General features: G+C 37.8%; 1 protein-coding gene across 1 annotated transcript in view; it reads left to right on the forward strand.

Annotated features, from left to right (window-relative positions):
• Positions 1-357: 357 nt before the first annotated feature.
• Smp_030780 (putative ubiquitination factor E4a) overlaps positions 358-21763 on the forward strand; it is a gene marked incomplete at its 3' end in the record, with an annotated part of 41471 nt that continues 20065 nt past the window's right edge. The window contains exons 1-10 of the mRNA XM_018798046.1: positions 358-473; positions 514-597; positions 631-890; positions 6601-6736; positions 6904-7220; positions 7995-8219; positions 12146-12272; positions 15485-15697; positions 17211-17456; positions 18632-18936. Coding sequence (XP_018653026.1) covers positions 422-473; positions 514-597; positions 631-890; positions 6601-6736; positions 6904-7220; positions 7995-8219; positions 12146-12272; positions 15485-15697; positions 17211-17456; positions 18632-18936 — 1965 coding nt within the window. The 5' untranslated portion in view covers positions 358-421. The remainder of the gene's footprint in view (positions 474-513; positions 598-630; positions 891-6600; positions 6737-6903; positions 7221-7994; positions 8220-12145; positions 12273-15484; positions 15698-17210; positions 17457-18631; positions 18937-21763) is intronic.

Here is a 21763-nt window from a genome sequence, read left to right on the forward strand (position 1 = left end):
CACTCAGAGCACTGTATCTAAGCAGTTAGCCCATGTCTGTTTGAGGGTACTCACTCACTTAAGCGTGTCCAGAGTGCGGGAACGAAATTAGTGAAGGGTCGTTCTAAGCTCCTTAACGATGAATGCTTAAAACGCGTAAGGCTTTTCCCCTTGTCGTATCGTGGGACGCGAAGTGACCTTATACTGGCATTTCATATATTTAATTACTAGTTGGGTGTTAATATGTCTTATCGTTTTGCCCTCTTCGGAGAAGCTGGACCTTCACTGGAAGGCAATCGGTCAGGATTAACACAGGTTCACCAACTACTATCCTTACTACTCAAGACTGACCTTCGTACGTCCTTAAGGTGCTATGTTCAAAAAATCTGCGAAGTTCGTCTGATTTGTGCTTTTTGTTATTCTCTAACTAAACACATCAGTAATGGACTCAGCAGATAACCCTTTTGCTTCGCTTGTAAAAAATTCATCAGTCGGTAATTTGTTTCATAGGTTTTTGAGGTAATTTTCACTCAGGTCTGGGTCCGGCAATTTTTGGTGCCTGTGAAACTGAAGTTACTAAAATCTTGGAGAACATACTACTCATTACCCATGATAAAGGTTTGGCATTATTCACCTGTTTCACCTTTTCAGATCTTGTTTTTGGTGAATCAGGTAGACCCAGTCATCTACTTTACATACAACCGTTCTCGTGTGGTAATGTACATATTTCGGGGAGCAGTTTAGATGAACTTATATTTGACCGAACCCAAATGAGAAAATTTAACGATTATGATGTTGTCAGCATTAACACAGGGGCGGCCACGGATATCAATGACGTTTTGGCTTCCAACCCAATTAGTTATTTGGTCTCTTCTTATCACCGTGCGTGTGTAATTAAACAAACAAACGCTGTAAGTAGATGTTTAACTATAATTTTTAATGTTAGCTTAAATTATTCTGTTGTATCGTTCAGGTCTTAAATGTTGTCCTTCTACTCCGAGACTAACGATAATAAGCTATTGTTGAACTGTTGCTTTGTCGTTTTCGTTTGTTAGTTATCAAGTTGCACAGTCTTCAGTCTTCAGTAATAAGGATAGTAGGTTGATGAACCTGTGTTAATCCTGACAGATTTCCTTCCAGTGAAGGTCCAGCTTCTTTTTGAAAATGTTCACTGATGGTGCTGATACCACTTGTTCTGGTAAAGCGTTCCAGTCATTGACCACTCGATGAGAAAAACGGGACCCCACCTTTAATTTATTAGATCGCGGTTTCAGAACCTTCTTGCTATGACCCCGGAGATTATTAGTGCTGGAGGGAGCAAAAAGGTAAGACATATTAACACCCAGATCATAATTAAAGATACGAAATGCCAGTATAAGGTCACCTCGCGTCCTACGATAAGATAAGGGGAAAAGATTTAGACGTTTTAAACGCTCATCGTAAGGGAGTTTGGAAAGACCCTTTACTAATTTTGTTCCTACACGCTGGACACGCTCAAGCGATTTAGTATCCTTTATCAGACAAGGGCTAGCTGCTTGGATACAGTATTCTAAGTGTGGCCTTACATAGGTGGGATATAAAATTCGAAAAATATCCTCGTCAAAGCATTTAAATGCTCTGCGAAGCGACCATAGCGCGCGATAGCCTTTGGAAGCAACCGCACTGCAGTGCGTTGTAGTTTTTAAGTCGTGACTTATAATTACTCCTAAGTCTTTATGCGCATGAACGCGTGGCAGAGATGTACCATTAATGGTATAGTGGTAACTAATATCGTGCCCGATGTGCATGAACACGCTCTTCCTAGAATTAACTTCCAGGCCCCAATCATGAGCCCACCTAACTAATTCGTCTAAATCTGCTTGTAGATAACAACGATCAGTCTCATTTCTTATTGTTCTCCAGATTTTAACATCATCCGCAAACAATAACGTCGACGACTTAAGTAATAAAGGTAGTTCATTAATATACAGAAGGAAAAGTAAAGGGCCCAAGATGGTGCCTTGGGGTACACCACTTTTGACCGGTTTCCATTCGGATAGAGTTCCATTGACTCTCACTCTCTGTCTGCGGTCACATAAGAAGCTTCCTATCCATTCCTGTATAGCACCTGTTATACCAAAGCTCGAGAGCTTTTGCATAAGACCTAAGTGTGAAACCTTATCAAACGCTTTGCTAAAATCTATAAATATCACGTCGACAGACTGGCCGTTGTCTAGTGCAGCTGTCCAATCCTCTCTCTCAATGAGTAAGTTAGTCAAGCATGAATGCTTGTTACGAAACCCATGTTGCTCGGGAGTTAACAAATTGTACGAATCAATGTGGCTCAGTAGCTTAGCCCGAATTAATTTTTCAAGTAACTTAACTACTATACTGGTCAGGCTAACAGGCCGGTAGTTAGATACTATCCGTCTCTGACCATCCTTAAATATAGGACTAACTATGGCGTCTTTCCAGTCTCTAGGTAGTTGAGCCTGTGAAAGGGACATGTTGAAGAGCATCGTGAGCGGTCTTGAGATAATGTCCGCAAGCGACGACAGCAAACGTGGGTGTAACCCATCGGGGCCCGGTATCTTACAAGGTTTTAGGTTAGTTATCAAAGGAAGAACTATATCCTCTGTCACGTGTAAAGGTCCTATGGCTGGTATCTCATTGTCAACGGGACAAGTAGTTGTAACACTACACGTAGAGTAGACTTCACTGAAATAGTTAGCAAATAACTCCGCTTTCGCCAGATCAGATTCAGCCAATAAAGCTGAATTTTCGCTTAACAGTAATGAGGGGATACCATCACTACGTTTCGTCCGCCTTTTAACGTACGAAAACAGTCGCTTCGGACAGGTACGGCTATCGTATGCCAACTGTCGTTCGTAAGCCGTGCGGGATTGAGCTATGGTCTTTTTACATATATTCCGGATTTTTTTATATTCGCACTTAAATGATGCCTGACCTGTTGACAAGAATAAGTCCCAGAAGTGTTTCCTACGCTTCAACAGCTTCCGGGTTTCCTTATTAATCCATGGAGGGCAATATGATAACTTACGTGCTGACCATGGGATAAACGGTTGAGTTACGGATTCGAACGTAGACTTAAACCTATTCCATGCATCATCAATCGATCCATCAGCATCGACCGACCAGTCAATTGAGATAGCATAGTCCCTGATTGCCGGAATATTAGCTCTCCAGATATTAGGACGGGGTGGAGCAGATGCAAATTCTATACCATGTATCCGGAACTTAAAGGAAAGTACGACATGGTCACTATTCACCAGTGGGGGAAGATGTTGAATGTCAACGATATCTTCACAGTGGTGTGTGAGGACAAGGTCTATCAATGACGGATTATGTTCCAAGTCTATATGCGTCGGCTTAACGATACATTGTACAAGTGCACATTGAATAATTGATGACAGAAGGACGCTATCGAAACCCCCACATGGAGCTCTGAGCTCTATCCAGTTTATATGGGGTGCATTGAAATCTCCAACGATGAGACAACATTCTGCTTTACTCCAAGAACAGACGTGTTTTAGGATAAAGTCGTCAGCGAGACAACACGGACTACGATATATTCCTCCTATCGTCACTAACCCGTTTCTAGACCTAATTGTACAACATACTACCTCACACGTACCACTTACATGCGCCTCCGATACGATCGAGTTAATGCGGAAGTGGTCCCTAATATATAATATTATGCCTCCTCCCTTGCGACTTCTAACTCTATCACTTCTGACACAGATGTAGCCTGAAATGACTGGAGAACAGTCTATATCTACAGTGAGCCAAGTTTCGGTGATAACAATTATATCCGGATTTAAGTCGTCTACCATCAAACTTAGTTCAGACATCTTATTCCGAAGACTACGAGCATTCGTATAACACACATTTAGGGTGTTTTTGGAGACATGCGTTCTACCCACACAGGTCTCGGAAGCATTGGCTTCCAAGACCTGACTACCCGAAAACCCTTAATCGTAAGGTTCGCTTCACCGTTTAGCCTTCGAGTTTTTAACTCTGTTAGGGCATTCTTCCACTTGATCCGATCCTCAAGTGGCCAGTCAGGTCGAATACGAATGTTTGAGTCACGAGTTTTGCGTGAGTTATTTAGTAATACGTCCCGTTCCTCAAAATTACCGAGTACTAATTTGAGGATCCTTCTCTGTTGGGTTTCGCCTCCAACATACTTACCAAGTCTGATGACTTTCGAGATATGTACCCCTGGGACCTCCTCTGGCAGTATATTTCTGATGAGAGATCCCACTAACTGCAGGTCGTGGGCATGTCTCTTAGCGGGATCAGTGTCTTTCGATTCTGCCAAGTTCCAGATGATTACACTAGGCACCTGTTTAACTGCCTTAAACGTCGTGTTCACGGCCTTTGACCGTGATGTCAGATCCTGCCGGTTAGCTACCGGCTTCTTGCTATTAGCTTTCTTTATGACAGTGTCATGTGGGTCAAGCGAGTTACTCCCAACAACATTTGGTGAAGTTAGACTATTTCCATCCACAACAGTATTAATTATTTCCTTACATTTGGACTTGAGCGGAGTTGCCTGATGCTCAGGACGTGAGTCCAACGATGACTTACCGACTATACGCGCGCTTTCTTTGGATGTTTTTCCGTCTCTTTTGCGTTTCCGCGTAATCCATTTGCCACTATTCTCAGCATACAGATTGGAACTATTCTGGACGATAGTGGTTCTAGCCGGGTCCTCAGTCGCTGCTAAAGCGACTGGTCCCTCAGTACTTAATGGCATGGCTTTCATTGGTTGTATCGGAGTACAAATTTTTGCTTCATGTTGCGAAATTGGGTGTCTGGTACCTGCCATGGCAGCATTTACGACACTGATACAATCTTCATTATCAGTATCTATGTTGCCTGCACGGCCTACTTCGACCTTTTTAGCTAACGCTAGAAGGCTGATGGCTTCCTGAATGAGTAATGTCTTACTTGAGCAACAAAACATACAGAGCCAATGAGAATTTGGTTTCGAGCACCTTTTATAGGCAGCAGGGCTTAAGCGGGTGCACATTTTATGAAACCACTTCTTACAATCGTCACATTGCATCCCTTCTTCCACGGGGAATAAGCAATATGGCTGTCCACACTTGTGTACAGAGCCGACCATCTTAGAATAAAACAAAATGATAGGCAAGGTAGATATGTAAGATAAATCACAACCTTATCAAATAAACAAGCCTCAGTCGACCAAGAATGCTTTGATGCAGTAAATACACAAAAGCAGAATCAAAACACACAAATACAATGTCACGTTAACTGAAATAAATTCAATTAAAGTGTAAACGGTAGTTTTGATACGTAATTTACGATCAAAACAGTGAATTAAACTCAACGTGAAACAATACCACTGTCCTTTTAAATAGCGCGCGCGGTGTTTCCACAGTGTTGTAAAATGACTGGCTTTCTCTAAATAGACTTGGGATCAGGCCGGGTTTCTTCTACTTGAATTGTTTCAGTGCAGTGGATGAATTACCGTTTGAGCTCGTCGCAGTATATTCCACTTTATGCTAACTTTCTGGTAATTCAATTAGTTTGAGTATATATGATGCGAAACCGTCCATTATTATATTAGTACAATACCAAAACTCTTCGTATCATTATATTTCTGCGAATAGGCTGGGAGGTATAGATACCGAAAATCTAGGTACCTTATTCTTTTTGTTCTTTGACCAACTAATTTTTAATTTTTTTCCTTTTATGAGATCCACTTTTAGCATCACCAGTTCATTCAAAATTGCTTTCAATAATATATTGGCGTATTAAAAGTAATGATAACTTCTATACAATAATATTATTGGACTAAGTAGCAAACGTTGAAATGCTCAATTACTTAAAGGTGCTCATAAGAAATGATGGTCACCTTGTAAAAATTGTTTTCTCTGCATTGTATAATACAGTTTTGCAGAGACATCGTTTCTTCACTGTAGCCTATCTAGTGAAGTTAACATAAGTCGTTCCTATATGTTATGAAGTTTGTTTTTAATTTTCTTAACATTTATAACGTTTCGTACCAGTAGCTACAGTATACGACTTCCCCAAATGCCCTGGTACGGCCGAGAATGGGGAGAGTTCGCTCTCCCTTTCGAAATGCTCTCATATTGCCACGCGTATATAGCCTCTGACAGGGAAGTCTTACTCACTGCCTTCTCGTGGCGGAGGTGTTATTTGCGAAATTGAGAGGACGAAAAGCGAATGTCCGGCACTTTAACCGGGTTGGTGGACATGGAGAGTCCACCTAGGGGAGTTGGAAAACCCTGATTCCAAACCAATGGTGCACATGGGCTCCAGTATCCTGAAGGAACAAATGGCGTATGAATCAATCGTTGGTCACCGGCTACCATGGGACTGCATCTCCTCTTGATGCTCCACTGCCTTGTGGATCAGATCTTTCGGTCAAAGGCTCCGGGTGTGGTCCCCTAAGAAAACCACCTGCTTCAGTTTGGGCACGTGGGCAGTATCTCAGTCCTCACACAAATCAAATGAGATTTGTGTGGCGCATATGTATCTGGTGTTTCCTTGTTCCAATACTTATGTGTTTAATTAAAAAATAAAATAATATATCGTGTCAGTACTGTCATATATATTTTGTTATATCAGCTTTCACAGATCGTTGAAGATTGTCGCAAAAGTATTGTAAGACAAATTGTACTTCTATTGCTTGTTGATGCTGAGTCTGATAATCCGGAAAGCAGCACGAACCTATTTGATATCGTTTATCAAGCTCTCTGCACAGGTATGTTGACTTACGGTCACCTTTAGTTTGTGAACTATTAACCTTTTTAGTTTGTGGTTATGCGCAGAGTACACTGCACTCCTCCCATAAATTAACTTTGCACTTTTTATACAACTTTTATATTATTTTGCCTAATGAGTTTCTTAACTTTTGAATTTTATTAAAAGATGACTGCGATCAAATTGCTTATATTCAAAAAATGTTTGATGAAGTCCTTAGTCATCTGGAGTCGGAATCTCTATCGGATGTAAGTATATTAGAATCCTGTCCTCAGTCCGCATTAAACAGTTTACGGCCGTTGGTTAATCGCCTTCTAATTCAGTTAAGGAACATTTATTACTCCTCAGTGCAGTCACCAACAGTAGTAAATAGCTTCCTAAATAAACAGTTAGTTGGTGCTAGAGAACGTGTCTTGTTCTGTCCTCAACGCCGTCCTCTGCTGATCATGACAATTTGGTTATCTAAGTATGCAGTCACTGCTCAGGTATGTCTATCTCAGGTTATTCTACATTTTCAATATTCTAATCATTATTGTCAAATGATGCTTTTGTTTGGAATATTTTTTTCGTTTTGTTACTGTTCTGGTCAGTGATTTGTTGTATTTTTTCTGTAATAAGGGTGATTCCTAGACTTTTATTCGCTACACGATACTTAATGGATCAGTTCGCGAACTGATTGTTGTTGTTGGTCTTCATCTTGGGAAGTTTTATCATTTCTGCTACCTGTTAGGAAGTGTTTGATTACACAAGAGTAGTACGTATAACTCGTAGTTTTTTTTCCGAGACATACATTTGGGATTAGAAAGTTTGTAAGTCAAAATCACTTTGCTATCATTTTGGTATGTCTAGTTGGATGTATTGTATAGTTTATAACAAGATAAATTGTAACCCAGTATCAGTATACCTATACCATGGCTGTTAGTATAAAGCTTTTGCCTACAGTCTAGATAGCATTTAAAACGTTTTGTTTAATTGTTAGTAAGAGATTTTTACTTGTTCTACGGAAAATTTAATTAAATTGTGTCTTGATTTCTAAGTCTCTGGACTGGGAGTTGGTTATGTTTAATTATCAATCTTTTTGAAACACGGTATCACCACTATACTTGAAGAACATCAGCAAAGCTAGGGTCCATAGAGTTTTTCTAATTTTATCAGTTCTTTACTTTTTTTCCGAAAATTACATTTGACATTATCACATCTAAACATGTACATTATTTGTTAAACCTTAAAATCTTTTCTTACCAATTTATTTTTTACAGCTTCTTATTGAGTTGTCGTTTCCTCAGAATTTCTCCAGTGGTTCATTTAGACCTGATGAATTCGAAGGTGGTCTTTTGGGTCGACTTCTAGTTTCCAGTCATTTACATTCACCTCAAGCAGCGGAAACAATTTTCCTAACTAATCAGGCCCCAATCGGTGAATTTTTCACCGAAGAAGTACCTCTAAAATCTGTTGTGGAGTCCGAACAACGTACAATATGGCAGGTATTACTGACATTTGTGCACTCACCAGACGTTTACATGCGGTTCTTTCACAATAATGTCCAAATATTAAGTTATTCTAAACTACGATGTAGCTATGACGTCCGCTAGGATGCTATTATGTATACTAGTTAAATAAAATGTAATACAACTGATAGTGAAGAAGACTATTCTTTGTCCAGTTATGTTGAACGTAAAGTATTTTAACCTCAGTGCATTCACTATTTCTCTATGCCTTATTTGGTGTTTACTTTGTACTACTCGTGAGGGTAGTGTATGATACATTCATTAGTTATCATAAGTATCCGACTTTTGTCCACTAATTCACGGATTCAAACCATGCTCCGTATAATTTTTAGAATCCTACTTCATTAGCCTTGGATCATAAACCAATATATGTACCTATACATAGTTGCTGAGTTTTATTACATTGCTCTGTATCATTTTAGTAGGTACTATTTTTCATATGAACCTATTATTTTTATGCCTTAATCAATCGTAAAGCGTTTTTAACTTTGCACCTAGTTGGAAGGCGCGTTCACAAGACTAGCAGAACCATCATCCTGCACTCATATTGGGCAGTGAGCAGATAGAAGTAGTCGAGACGTTCGCGTATCTGGGTAGCTGCGTAAATGCTGGTGTTGTTAGTAATGAGATCAATTTACGTAAAGACTAAAGCGGCCTATGCCAATCTGGGCCATCTTTGGCACCTTCGTGATGTTAGTTTGGCTGTAAAAGGTCGGATCTACAACGAGTTGACTAGGGGAGTTTCGCTCTATGCTTGTGAAACTTGGCTTGTCCGAGTTGAGGACATTAGGAGACTGTCTGTGTCCGATCATCATCTCCGAAGGATTGCTGACATCCAGTAGCAACTCCGTGTTAGTAATGCAGAGACTCGGTATTGTGTGTTCGTGTACGGCGACGGTGATTCGATTGGTATCGCTATCTCGAAGCACCGACCTCAGTGGCTTAGACATGTCTTACTTATGTCGTCCCGGCGGATTACACACCATACATTATTTGCCGATGCTGGAACGAGTTGTGAAAAACAGAGAGCGGTTCAGTTTATAATATGGTGTCGTGGTATGAAAGAAAGTTGTACAGGACTGGCTTCTGTCGGTCCTTCACGAATCTCTGTTTGGGGTCCTTGAGTTTGTACTACACAGTAACTTAAGACATTGTCAGACATGGTTCAGAATAGAAGCCAGTGACGATTCTGCTGTAACTTCTTTTTTCTTCATATAAGCGAGAGGAGCCTTAACTGAACTTTAGTTAGAAGAATCCTTTATTGGTTGTATTTTTCCTAACTGAACTGCTTCCATTATTTTTTTTTACTTGTCCATTTGTTTTCATCCACCTATTGTTTCTTTAAGTTTATTTTACTCACCTTTCCCTATCTCTTCACGACCTCCCTTTCTTGTTATGTGGTGCATATTAATATTGGTGTCCCTTCGTACCAAGATTTGTGTGCTTAAATTGTTAAGTGGTGCTACATAGTGCCAAAATATCGACATACGTTTCTGCCCAAGATTGGTTCATTTGTCAGATAGTGGTATGGTAAATGATGTATCAGTATAACATTTGTTATTTGTAACTCAACAACAGACAAGTTAGTCAGACGATTGACTCATCAAAGAGTTCGTTACTCATTATTTCTGTCTTTAGTTCAAATTCATCCGGTCTTCACTGCCAAAGCTCACCGTCTTTAGTGCCATGTCATATCTCAAAGGTTAGCTTAGTAGTTTGAAAGCTAATGCTAACGACTCTAGTTTAAAAAAACTCAGCTTAACGGAAATTTTCACGGAATATACATATATATATCTTTCAAGTCATCAACATTTTGAGGATTTATAGACTTATTGGTAGTTGTCAGTCATTCAGTCAATTAGACGCAACGTAGGACTTGGCACATGTGTACATCGGTCTAAGTTGTCATACTCCATTAGCACACCGAGTTGAAATTGTGTGAGTAAATCCTAAAGTAGTGGAGGTATTTATCTCAGATTAACCACATGGCGATCAGCTATTGCTGGCGTGGTTGTGATGGATGCGGCGGATCCACTTAGGGAAGTTGAGAAACCCTGATTCCAAACCAATGGTGCACATGAGGTCCAGAATCCTAAAGGAAAAAATGGTGTATGAACCAATTGTTGGTCACCAGCTACCATGAGACTGCATCTGCTTATGTTGCTCCATTACCTTGTGGACCAGGCCTCTAGATCCGGGTGTGGCCCCCTAAAAAACCCACCTTCGGTTTGGGCACCCGGGCAGTATCCCAGCCCTCACACAAATCGAATGATTTATGTGGCGCATATGTATTCGGCGCTTCCTTGTACCTATTATTGTGTACACAATAATAAGTGTGTACAAGACTACCGCTCCTTTTGGAGTATCTATCTGGAATTTGATCATGGCCTTGTTTGCGCTAATCTTACCTTACGTTTTAGTGGCCGATAAATTCATCATCCTAAACGGATCGATGTCAGAAAATTTGTTGCGGCTTCTGTTGCAACTAAATATCAAACCGAGCTACGTTCAGGCCTATCTACCAGCCCACCGAAAAGTATAGATTTGCATTAGCTGCACTTGCATGACGGTGTGAAAATGGTGAGTAAATTCGCTTGCAGCTTCGCGAAACTTCCCGCTTATAAGCACAGGGTTTCTACGGGCTCCTTAAAACTCACTGAGATACGTCGGCCTGCTCCTGCTAACCGCAAGTTCGACGATAAACATAGGTTCTTGCGTAATGAAATTATGAAGTATGCGTAAGGATCGAGAAGCCTTGTGATGGAAACTTACTGACAAGTTGAAAGCAGTAGCTGCACCTGGTGACTACCTGAAGCTCTTTCAACTCATACGAGTCACTAGCAGTAAGTAGTCTGGTGTGAGTGAAATATTCTGTAGACCGAAGGGATGCATATCCGTAACATACCGACGTCTTGGACGATGGGCGGAGTCTTTTGAGGAGCAGTTCAACTGGTCTGCTGCCCCAGGGACATCGATCAGACTGTCTTGCTCTCCATGGCTCATGATGATCGATCCACTTAACAATGCGGAAGTCCTCAAGGCACTCCAACTCTTGAAGTGCCACAAATGAAGTACGAACCTATTGTTGGTCACCAACTACCATGGGACTGCATCTCCGAACGTCGCTTCATTACCTTGTGGATTAAACCTCTATGTTATAGGTTCAGGCAGTGGTCCCCGAAGAAAACCACTTGTCTCAGTTTGCGCAGCTGAACAATATTCGAGCCCATACACGAAACTAATGACAACTACTTTATGTGGCATATAAATATTTCGGTGCCTCTTTGTATCAGTATTTATGTGTTTAAAGAAATGAAATAATAAATTACTTGTTATCATGGTTATCGATTTCAATAGATTGTCACCTAGTTTCAGAACAAAGGTTTTCAATATTCTTCAAATTGATCATTAGCGAAACCATGGATCGATTCTCTAGCAATGCTTAATCAAGTTTGTATACCGAAATTCCACGTACTGTGCTTGTTCTTACCGTGGTTAGTACTGAATGTTAGGTGGTGCGTATATGTAACTGACCGATTTTTATCTTTCCATTGTTGATGTTAGGGGTTACTATTGATGAATATTGGTTGATATATGTATATTCTCAGAGGATCACCGCGATATTTTAACTGTCTTAAGTTTTAATTTACTAAAGCAAAATTATCCTATGAAACCATTTGTATTGTACCAAGCGTTGGGGTTTGTAAGAAACAACTTATTTCACAGTTTGAAAGTAAAAAAAATGTTTTTAGTTATCATGTAAATGTTTTGCTTGTAGAAACGATTAAAATCTATACATTAATACGGCTTTCCGGTATCCTCATTCACTTGCTGTCGATCTATTTTATTTAACTAGAAACATTATAGCATGCATTGTCTGTTTTATGCAAATCATTTCCTAGTTAACTGAACAAATGGATTTGGAATTGAACACCTTGTTCACTAATTTACTCAGGGTTGGCAAACGACGTCCATATATTAAAAAGTTATTGTTCAAGTGGTTCGGTGGATGTATTCATGCTAACAAAGGTTTGTCTTAGTGTTTTGTCTTTTTCACTATTTATATATTAATATTTACAAGTATTCAAGTATATTCATTTGGAATTCCTGAGAAACTGTATTGTTGTTAGGATTAGCCTTGTTTATCCATATGCCATGAGGTTTGTTTTTGAGGTTTATTTGTACATACTTATAGCTAGAGTCCAAAAGTTCTATTTACTTACCAAATTAGTACTCATGAAAATAATTATATTTCTTTCGGTCATCCAGCTACAACGTAGGATCAGGCACATATATGCGTCGGTCCAAGTTGCTGCACCTCATTAGCACAACAAGATGAACACCAAATTCGTAGAAGTAGTTACTTCAATAGTAGTAATATATTTAAGGAAGATTGTGTATAAGGATAAAGTACAGGAAGAAAGAATCATTTGGTAGAAAGAAAGATACAAAGCAATTTTAACCTCATTGTTTAATGGAAGATAGAGAGTGTATACACCTACGCCATTGTGATCGATTCTGAGCCATGTCACCCACAGTCTCCAACCATTGGTTACGATAGTCACGTGGACCCCAACCAAGTAGTCTTCATCTACCAACATGGCTCAGACTAAAAGTTAGTGACTTCAAGGACTGATGCCACGTTTTGGTTTGGCCGCCCCTAACTTTCAGTTTAAACGACTTTGTTACTCAGACCAAATTATCCGGAAGGGATTTTAAGCATGCGATCTGTTTTAATTAATGAACCAATGATCCTTTTTAACTTTCGTAAAGAAGGCAGAATTTTGACTTCAAGAGAATGTATGCATCTTATCTAACATAAAGTTAGCTAAACACTGAATACTAAGAACACGAGTTTATATTCATGGCCTTGTCTAAAATATGGTCTTTCGTGTTGTGAATGTAGGTTGGTTTCTCTGTAAAACGTTAGTATTACCATGATTCCATCTAACTTATACATAAACACACTTTTAGGTTATTCAAGTTGTTGGAAAACAAGATGTATGTTAATAAACTCTGTTGCACATATATATTACTTTCTCGGAAGAATTTTTATTGAAAGCGATTTTATTTGATCTCGTTGTGTTCTTTGGATCATATACGGAATACTGAAAAATACACTCATCAAGTAGGTGTACCTGCATCCTTAAGTTGATATTCACTCCGGAACTCTGACCCAGTACCATTTATTTTTAGTGGGTTTATATCTGGGCGCAGTAGCTAAATAGTTAACGCGATGGCGTTTGAATCATGGAGTATTAGGTTCGAGTCTCAGAATGAGTATCAACTTTGGGGTGCTGGCGCATTCATCTGAGGAGTCCCAAATAGGACGAAATGTGTGTCTTGGATTTCACTGCTAGCCAAATTTAATCTATTATCTATCAGCTTGTGTCATAATGGATATATCGAGGCGATCCGCACAGGATGCCCAGATGTCAAGATTGATCGAATTTCGCCCAAAAATATCAACAACAGGATAATCCAAACCATTTCAAACCAAATTAAATCCTTGGGCTGTTTTAGTATCGACTTCTGTTTTAATGAACTTAAACAAAAACTTCACAAATTTATGTTTCATTGAAATTTTCCGGTAAATACACTAAATAAGAGAATAAAATCTTTATTTTACTAAATTCCGGTCACATTTATTCTATATACTTAAAAATACTGTGGTAGTACTCTTAACTTGTTTCCTTTTTCATTATTTACCACATTCTTAAAAGTCTTTACTATCGAGGCCCTCCAGCTGTCTCATTGATTCACACTTTGCTAAAATCGTATTCACTTATGATGTTCCCCGATTCACTTCACTAGAAATCATACAATTGATGAATTGGCAATGAGAACTCATGAACGACGTGATAATTTATACGCCTTCAGCAACACAAAATATAGGATTGCGTCATTCTTGTAGTTTCCACAGCCTTCACTGAAACGCTTAATTTGTCTAAAAAGATCTATTTGCCGCAATGTTGCTAAGCCTTGAGTCAGTTTCCAAAGCTCATCTAATAACCCAAGGCTAAATCTACACGACAACTTGAACACGAAAGGAGGAGCGCTTTACTTCAAGGTTAGTTTAGGTACAGAAATTCGAGGGTGTTTATAGAATTTCAGATGACCTTGGGTTTCTGGAAGGTTCTGGAACCCTGATTAAAATACTAGCGGGATGGGCAGTGTTACTTACTTACTCCTGTTACCCCTCGTCGAGGAGCATAGGCCTCACACTAGTATTCTCCATCCAACCCTGTCCTGGGCAATCCTTTCCAGTTCTTTCCAGTTGCTATTCATCCTTTTCATATCTGCTTCTATTTCCCGACGTAATGTGTTCTTTGGCATTCTTCTTTTCCGCTTCCCTTCCGGATTCCAAGTTAGCGATTGCCTCATGATGCAGTTTGTATGTATGTCCTGTCCACTTCCAACGTCTTTCCCTAATTTCCTCTTCATCTGAAAGCTCGTTTGTCCTCTCCCATAAAATGCTGTTGCTGGTGGTATCCGGCCAGTGAACGTTGAGTATTTTGCGTAGACAACTATCTATAAATACTTGTACCTTCATGACGATGGATGTAATAGTTCACTACGTTTCAGCTCCGTACAGTGGGACTGTCTTGACGTTCGTAATCAAGATTCTCACTTTGAAGTTAGTTGAGAGTTGTTTTGAGTCCCATATGTTCTTCAATTGTAGAAATGTGGCCCTTGCTTTGCCAATCCTCGCCTTTACATCTGCATCAGATCCTCCTTGTTTGTCAATGATGCTTCCCAGGTACGTGAATTTTTCTACATCTTCCAGAGTTTCTCCATCAAGTGTGACTGGGTTGGTGTTCTCCATGTTGCATTTGAGAATCTTGCTTTTTCCTTTGTGTATTTTGAGGCCTACTGATGCAGAGACAGCTGCTACATTTGTTGTCTTCATCTGTATTTGTTCATGTGTATAAGATAGGAGGGATAGGTCATCTGCGAAGTCCAAATCGTCTAATTGATTCTGAGATGTCCATTGTATTCCATGCTTCCCGCCAGATGTCGAGGTTTTCATAGTCCAGTCAATCACCAGAGGAAAGAGGAAGGGGGTGAGTAGACATCCTTGTCTGACTCCGGCCCTAAAATGTTTGTTCCCCAAGTTTCACTGGAAATGTAATTTAGAGTTCTTCGGGTATTGGTTAAACAAACCGCGTTTATTAGGTAATCTGACTAGTCTGTTAGAGCAATAATAATTTTATTGTTGCATTTGTTCTTTATTCACACAGCTCGTGGTCAGTTAGCACATTCAATTATGAATCATGATTTATTAAGTCGATCAAATACACCAACTCTAGCTGGTGATGGATTTCTTAGTAATTTTACAGCAGTTTTAGTTCGCTTAACTGGACCATTAGTGACATTGCCAGAGAAACCGCCGTTGGATAAAATTTGGCCAGAATATGCTACAGATTCATGTACAGACCGAACAGTATTACCAGGTTTGTCTTTTTTTCTTTAAGTAAAAAAAACTAACAACTTGCAGTACGTATTAGAAATATCAAAGTAGCATTTGTTTTAAAGCTCATTTATGACAGCTTAAAGTGAAACACTAACTTCTTGTTAACAGTTAAATTCTGTGGCCATATGGAACACATCATGGTTCAAAATGTTAATATTGGTGTTATATTCTTCATCCTAATAACCTAAGATGACTAGTAGATTATCTGTATTCCGTGTGTCTCGGTTCAAACGACTGTTTTTTTCAATTAGTTTAATACTTTCTGTTAACCTAGTGATTTGTTTAAACTCAGAGTAGAAAGGTGTAATGTTAACAATTCAACTGTTGCTTGATGTGAAAATGAATATGTAAGGACGATTACTAGATGGCTGGGAAAGGTATCAAATCTCAAAAATCCAAATGCCTTAATGGGGTGAACAATCGATCATGTGCTCATTATGAAGGCTCAAAATTTTATGTTGCACTCACATATTTAGTGATTAGTAGTTTTAATTTTTGAAGTCAGACGTTGAAGTAACAGCAAACATGCTTCACCTTCTATTCAAGAAGATTTGGGAGGAGGAACAAGTACCAACGGACTGGAAAGAAGGATATCTCACGAAAATACCAAAGAAAGGAGATCTAAGCAAATGTGAGAATTACAGAGGCATCACACTGTTGTTAGTGCCAGGAAAAGTTTTCAACAAAGTGTTGCTGAACCGGATGAAAGACGCAGTAGACGCTCGACTTCGAGATCAACAGGCTGGATTCCGTAAGGATCGGTCGTGTAGTATAAAGTCATTTCATATTATTAATTTTCAACATGGGAGGTTTGTGGAGATTGTTAAGTGTCATTGAGATCACGAGTCGGCCTAAGTTGGACAACCATTGAAAACCAGGGATTCCACGTATAGGGCTCCTTAGCAGAATACCTCCATGACCACCCGAGGATCAAGCCTAGGACCCTCAGATTTTGCAGCGAGCATTTAGCCTTTAAACCACTAAACCGGTATCTAGCGATTTATGTTTTTAGCTTTAAACAGTTCGCAATATTGCTCCATATTGCTTTTGTTGAAGTATTTAGACATTATATATTTGTGTCTTTCGTGGGTATCCATACATAAAAGTCTTGTTTGTCCTCTTCAAACATCATCATCCCAATTTATTTTAAAGTGGGAAAAATAACAAGTGAACTTAATATTATCAGCGCTCTCCTAACGTTGATTTTTTTTAAAAAAAGAAATGTACTATCAACAATTAAGGCATCATAGTCAGTGCAATTTTGCTTTATAGTAGTCTATTCACTTATGAAAAATGAACGACACTTTCGTATAGAGGATTTAGCATCTATCTATAATGTCTATAAAAACTTGGTTTTTGTGAACTTTACTTAATCAGCAATTCAGTAATTGATTTGTCGTTTCTTTTTCCAAAATATTATCATACTGTTCTGTTGTTTTTCAATTAGAGTAGACTATATTATTATTGTCATTATTATTATCATCTTACTTCAGATTTACGTGGAGAAACACGTCTTGCACCTGCAAATAATAATTTTAAGAAATCTGAAAATACTTCACTTGCAGTAACGAATGATGAAGATTATCCTCTTTTAACAGAATTATTTTTTCTTGCACATGCGGCTATACGTATTGGATGGACATCGTTGATTGCTAGACATTTTGAAACTGGTCAACAATTGCATCGGTTAGAAGATCAATTGCAACCACACGAATCGGATAATTCTAATGATTCCCAAGGTAAATTCATTTATTCAACTTATTTGTCGGATACAAATTTGTGTACTTGGCTTTCAGTGCAAGATCTAGTGATAATACCTGGTTGCTCAAATCCAAATAGGTGAAAAGGAATCCGAACCTGAAACTTAGTGACTAGAAGCCGAATGCTTTAACTAATAAACTACCGCTCAAGTTAGGAGTTTAGGTTTTTATAAAGTAAGGCATCTACATGAAAATAGATCTAGAAAAACAAGAGAAAAACTATTTAGATAATAAAATACTGACTCTTATGGAGCATAAGTTGCTAGTTAGCGAATGAGGGTTCACAAATACCCGATTAAAAAACGACCAACCTATTACATTCTATATACAATTTTTTCCTCACCAGTATATATTAATAATAATTTTTCTCATTCAGTCAGTGATTGGGAATTCAATATGTTATTTTTAACTGATAACTATTAATTAGTAAATGAATACTGTAACGTTTCAACGTGTTGTTTTATTTGTTTCAATGAACCTGTGAATATTCACATTCATGTGCCCAGTTGGAGTTGATGATAATATTGTATATTAGATTGTATCACACTACAGCCTTTTTCCCACTCCAATGAACTATTTGAATATCTTTTCCCCAAAAAATCCAGAAAATATTTCTTGATAGATTATTAGGCTTGAAAGTCCGATTCATTACATAATCCAAAACTTATTTGAAGCCTTTTTTTACGAATATTAGATATTTGTAAGTCATGATCATCACCATGCCTATTTATCCGTTGATATTTGTGTTTAGATGAAGTGTGATTTAACCGCTACTCGATTTTCTTTTTCATGTGTTAATTATGACCCACACGGAAATCAATTTATTCAGAGGTTTCTTATCTTCTTGAAGTTTTACGAGATATTTTGGATTTTTATTAATCAGTGGTTAGTATTGACCTATTGGAAAAGTTTAGACGCATAATTGCGGTGAGAAAGCGGATCCTTTCTTAAGTTAAAACCTGCCTATATGATTCTTTGACATGAATGCATCAAACCCAACTGAGAGGTTATAAATGAAATTTATCCATATGTATAGTATGTTGGTTTTATTATGTTACAGTGTAACTGCAAATATTGAATAATAATTATGAACATTATTATTACTAATATTTTGTCAAAACCACGTTCTCTCTCTTTTTTCATATTTCTTACAGTAATTTTTTTACGTCGTTTTATGCGTGAACGCACTGCACGGTATTTAGAACAATCTACCAGTTTGTCGTGTATGTCTCGATTAAAAGATCAATTGTCATTTGCTGTGACCACTTGTCGTTTACTTGTCAAATTGGCTAATGATATACTAAATAAAAATAGTAGTGATAGTAGTAATATTACTACTTCTACCTCTGACTCAACACCATTTTCTCATGGTTGTCTTTCTGATTTACCAGAATATTTGGTTGATAATGTTGTGGAACTTGTTAGTTATTTAAGACGTGGCAAAGACGAATTTCTTGAGGTTAGTATTTTTTCTTTTCTTATAGTTTTCTGTGTTGATATTTTTCATCATTTTTCGTCTTCTCCCTCATTTGAGTTTATATTTTAATCTATAAAAGCTTACTTTAACCCAAAAATAAATACCTGGTTTGTATTTACTTTAAAACAATGCTCTTCAATAGAGGAAATTACAATCCATTACTAATTACTTTCATATACCTTGAACAAATTAATAGTTATATGTACTCAGTAACCCAGTGGATAAAGCGTTTGCGGTTTTAAGCAAGTCTTTGTGTAAATATCACTTATAAGATATATGTACATTCGCTTGGCGGGACTCGAATAGGATGAAAGGACTGTTCTTGATTCCACTCCTAATCACACACCGAAAATACTGTAACGGCCGTTCGTGCTTACTGGTTCATAGTCCTTCATATTGTGTTATAGTGCATAATTAATGATATGTAGTCTAAAGCACTATTGTTCTTGATTTGATTATAACGAAGCTATTGTTCCGATCTCACACGGAAGATCCTATTGAATATCACCGTAGATAGTTTCATATACGTTCTTGTTAATATTTAAATAAGTTGTACTTTATGTATATATTACTTACGTAGGCAGACATCTATCAGTGATGACTTTCACAAAATCAGTTGTCATAGTTTATTCTGTTTAGCACTCTTTATCACTAACAATCATGTTAATGATCCAAACTATGCCTGCCACTTTGATGTGATGTTCGGGCTTGCTTATCGTGATGACTCGAACGAGCTATATTGGCCAAAACACATATTTCCTTAGGTTCTACCATATTAGACAGGTCAGTTGGAGAACGGTATTACCGAAAGCAGCAACTTAAGACCTAAGGGCGAAGTCGTACTACTGACTGTAGGAGGGTGTGACAGCAGTACAGTATTTCCCTCGGACAATCACCATCTACAGCAATGCTGCCTTTTGCAGAAGGAAGTTGAAAAAGGTCTATCCTAAAAATGTTACATCTTACTTCATCCTACGGATCTCCGTCTTCGGCGATAAGGCCTTTTGAAGTGCGTAGCTAGCACACCATAAGCTTCTTATAAGACGGCTATGCGCAACCGGCTTCGAATGGTTGCCCTTTGGGCTGTGCGGTCACACTCCGAGGTCACTAAGACCACCACTAACCCAGCCTTGTTTTTAAGTTCTTGATGAAGAAATATCTTTCCACGATGTGGACAGTCGGAAAGTGACAATCACTCTAATATTTCTAACAACACCTATGATTACCGGAACGCTGATCAGATATCAGTGATCGACAATTTTTTGTGTAATGAAGTAATTTCTAACAATAAAATTTACTTCCTAGTGTCCATTTCTTAGATTTTAGTGAATAAGAGGAGTAGTAACTCTTTATTACAGCTAGTATTTATTTGAATAAAGTCATCAGAATAATGTGTACAAATCATCGGTTTAATTAGTTTCAGTGTTCAAAATTACTTCTATTTTCTGTAAGCTATGCTGTTTGTGACAATAGCAGTTTAAAATAGTGATTAGACATCTGCATCCCTCTAATTTCTTTGTTATTCAATTTTTAGGATAAATTTTCTATTGAAAATCGTTCACTTTATAAAATCACTGTATTACACTTTTCCACTCTACACATTCACTTTGTAAAAGAGCAATGGAAATGGATTATTTGTAGTATTTTTTCTTTGTCTGTCTGTTTTCATTAAACTAAGGTTTATATGGGACTACATGTATGCATGTATGCATATCACAGATTAGATTGTTACCATACAATTAATGCATATTGAACAGTATTTAGTGTATATTGAAAATAAATACGTATATCGAAAATCAATGACCCATGTAACACATACCTGTATCTTTGTTTTACTACTTATGAATATTGACAACTGTATTAAGTAATAAATAACTTTATTTTGTTGTCTTTTCATAAACTAAACTAAATAAAAATTGTTATCTACTATGGTTTGTATCGTATATATCAAACATACATCGTACAATCAAATATAGTTGGAATCATAACTACTAATATTAATTAACGATAATCAATAGAAATTATTCATTGTGCTTATGTGTTTATTTTTTATTGACGTATCAGAGTAGCATTAAATATTAATTATTGGAGGTTTTCTTTTAGCCAAGAGTACATGAACTCTCACGTTGATTATTATTGTCACTCTAAATGGTTTGTATTAATTGTTACATTTCATGGTTTACATCACACACTGATCTTAGACAATTTTTGAAAACCAAGGACTACTTAACAGCTGTTTTGTCTATGTGAGGGACAACAGCAATGTGCATCCATGAACCTATCGGAAATCAAAGCTCAGAATTCTAGAATTTATGGAGATCGGTTCACAATTAGAACGCTGTTTTGACATTTAGTGGTTCAATTTTCTAAATTTAATTTTTGGTGTTGCACAACCATTTTCCAGTAGCATTGGTGAGTAACTGCTTTGCAACCGACATGCTCGAACGGCTTTGATCGCGGCTCCTCGCTAGAACTCCTGGACTTATCTCTAGAAATTAGTCACTAGTGAACACAGGTTTGTTATTTGTATAAGAGGTTTGTGCGAATTGTTGGATCTCATCACGAGCAATTGGAAATTTCGTGTACTGAGGGTTTTTCAATAATTTAATCGAATTTTTTTATGTTAGAAATAATTTTTGTCGTAAAACAACAATCTAATCGATTGATATAATAAATGGGTAGTGTATATACCTAACAAACCATTTACAACAGAACTACCTGAAGAAAAATTATATATGATATAGTTAGATCAAGATTGTAATATCAACTTAACAATAAAAATCAAATAGCTTATTTAAGCTGGATTAGT

This window comes from Schistosoma mansoni, chromosome 6 (assembly GCF_000237925.1).
Source record: "Schistosoma mansoni strain Puerto Rico chromosome 6, complete genome".
In the NCBI taxonomy this organism is placed as follows: Eukaryota; Metazoa; Platyhelminthes; class Trematoda; order Strigeidida; family Schistosomatidae; genus Schistosoma; species Schistosoma mansoni.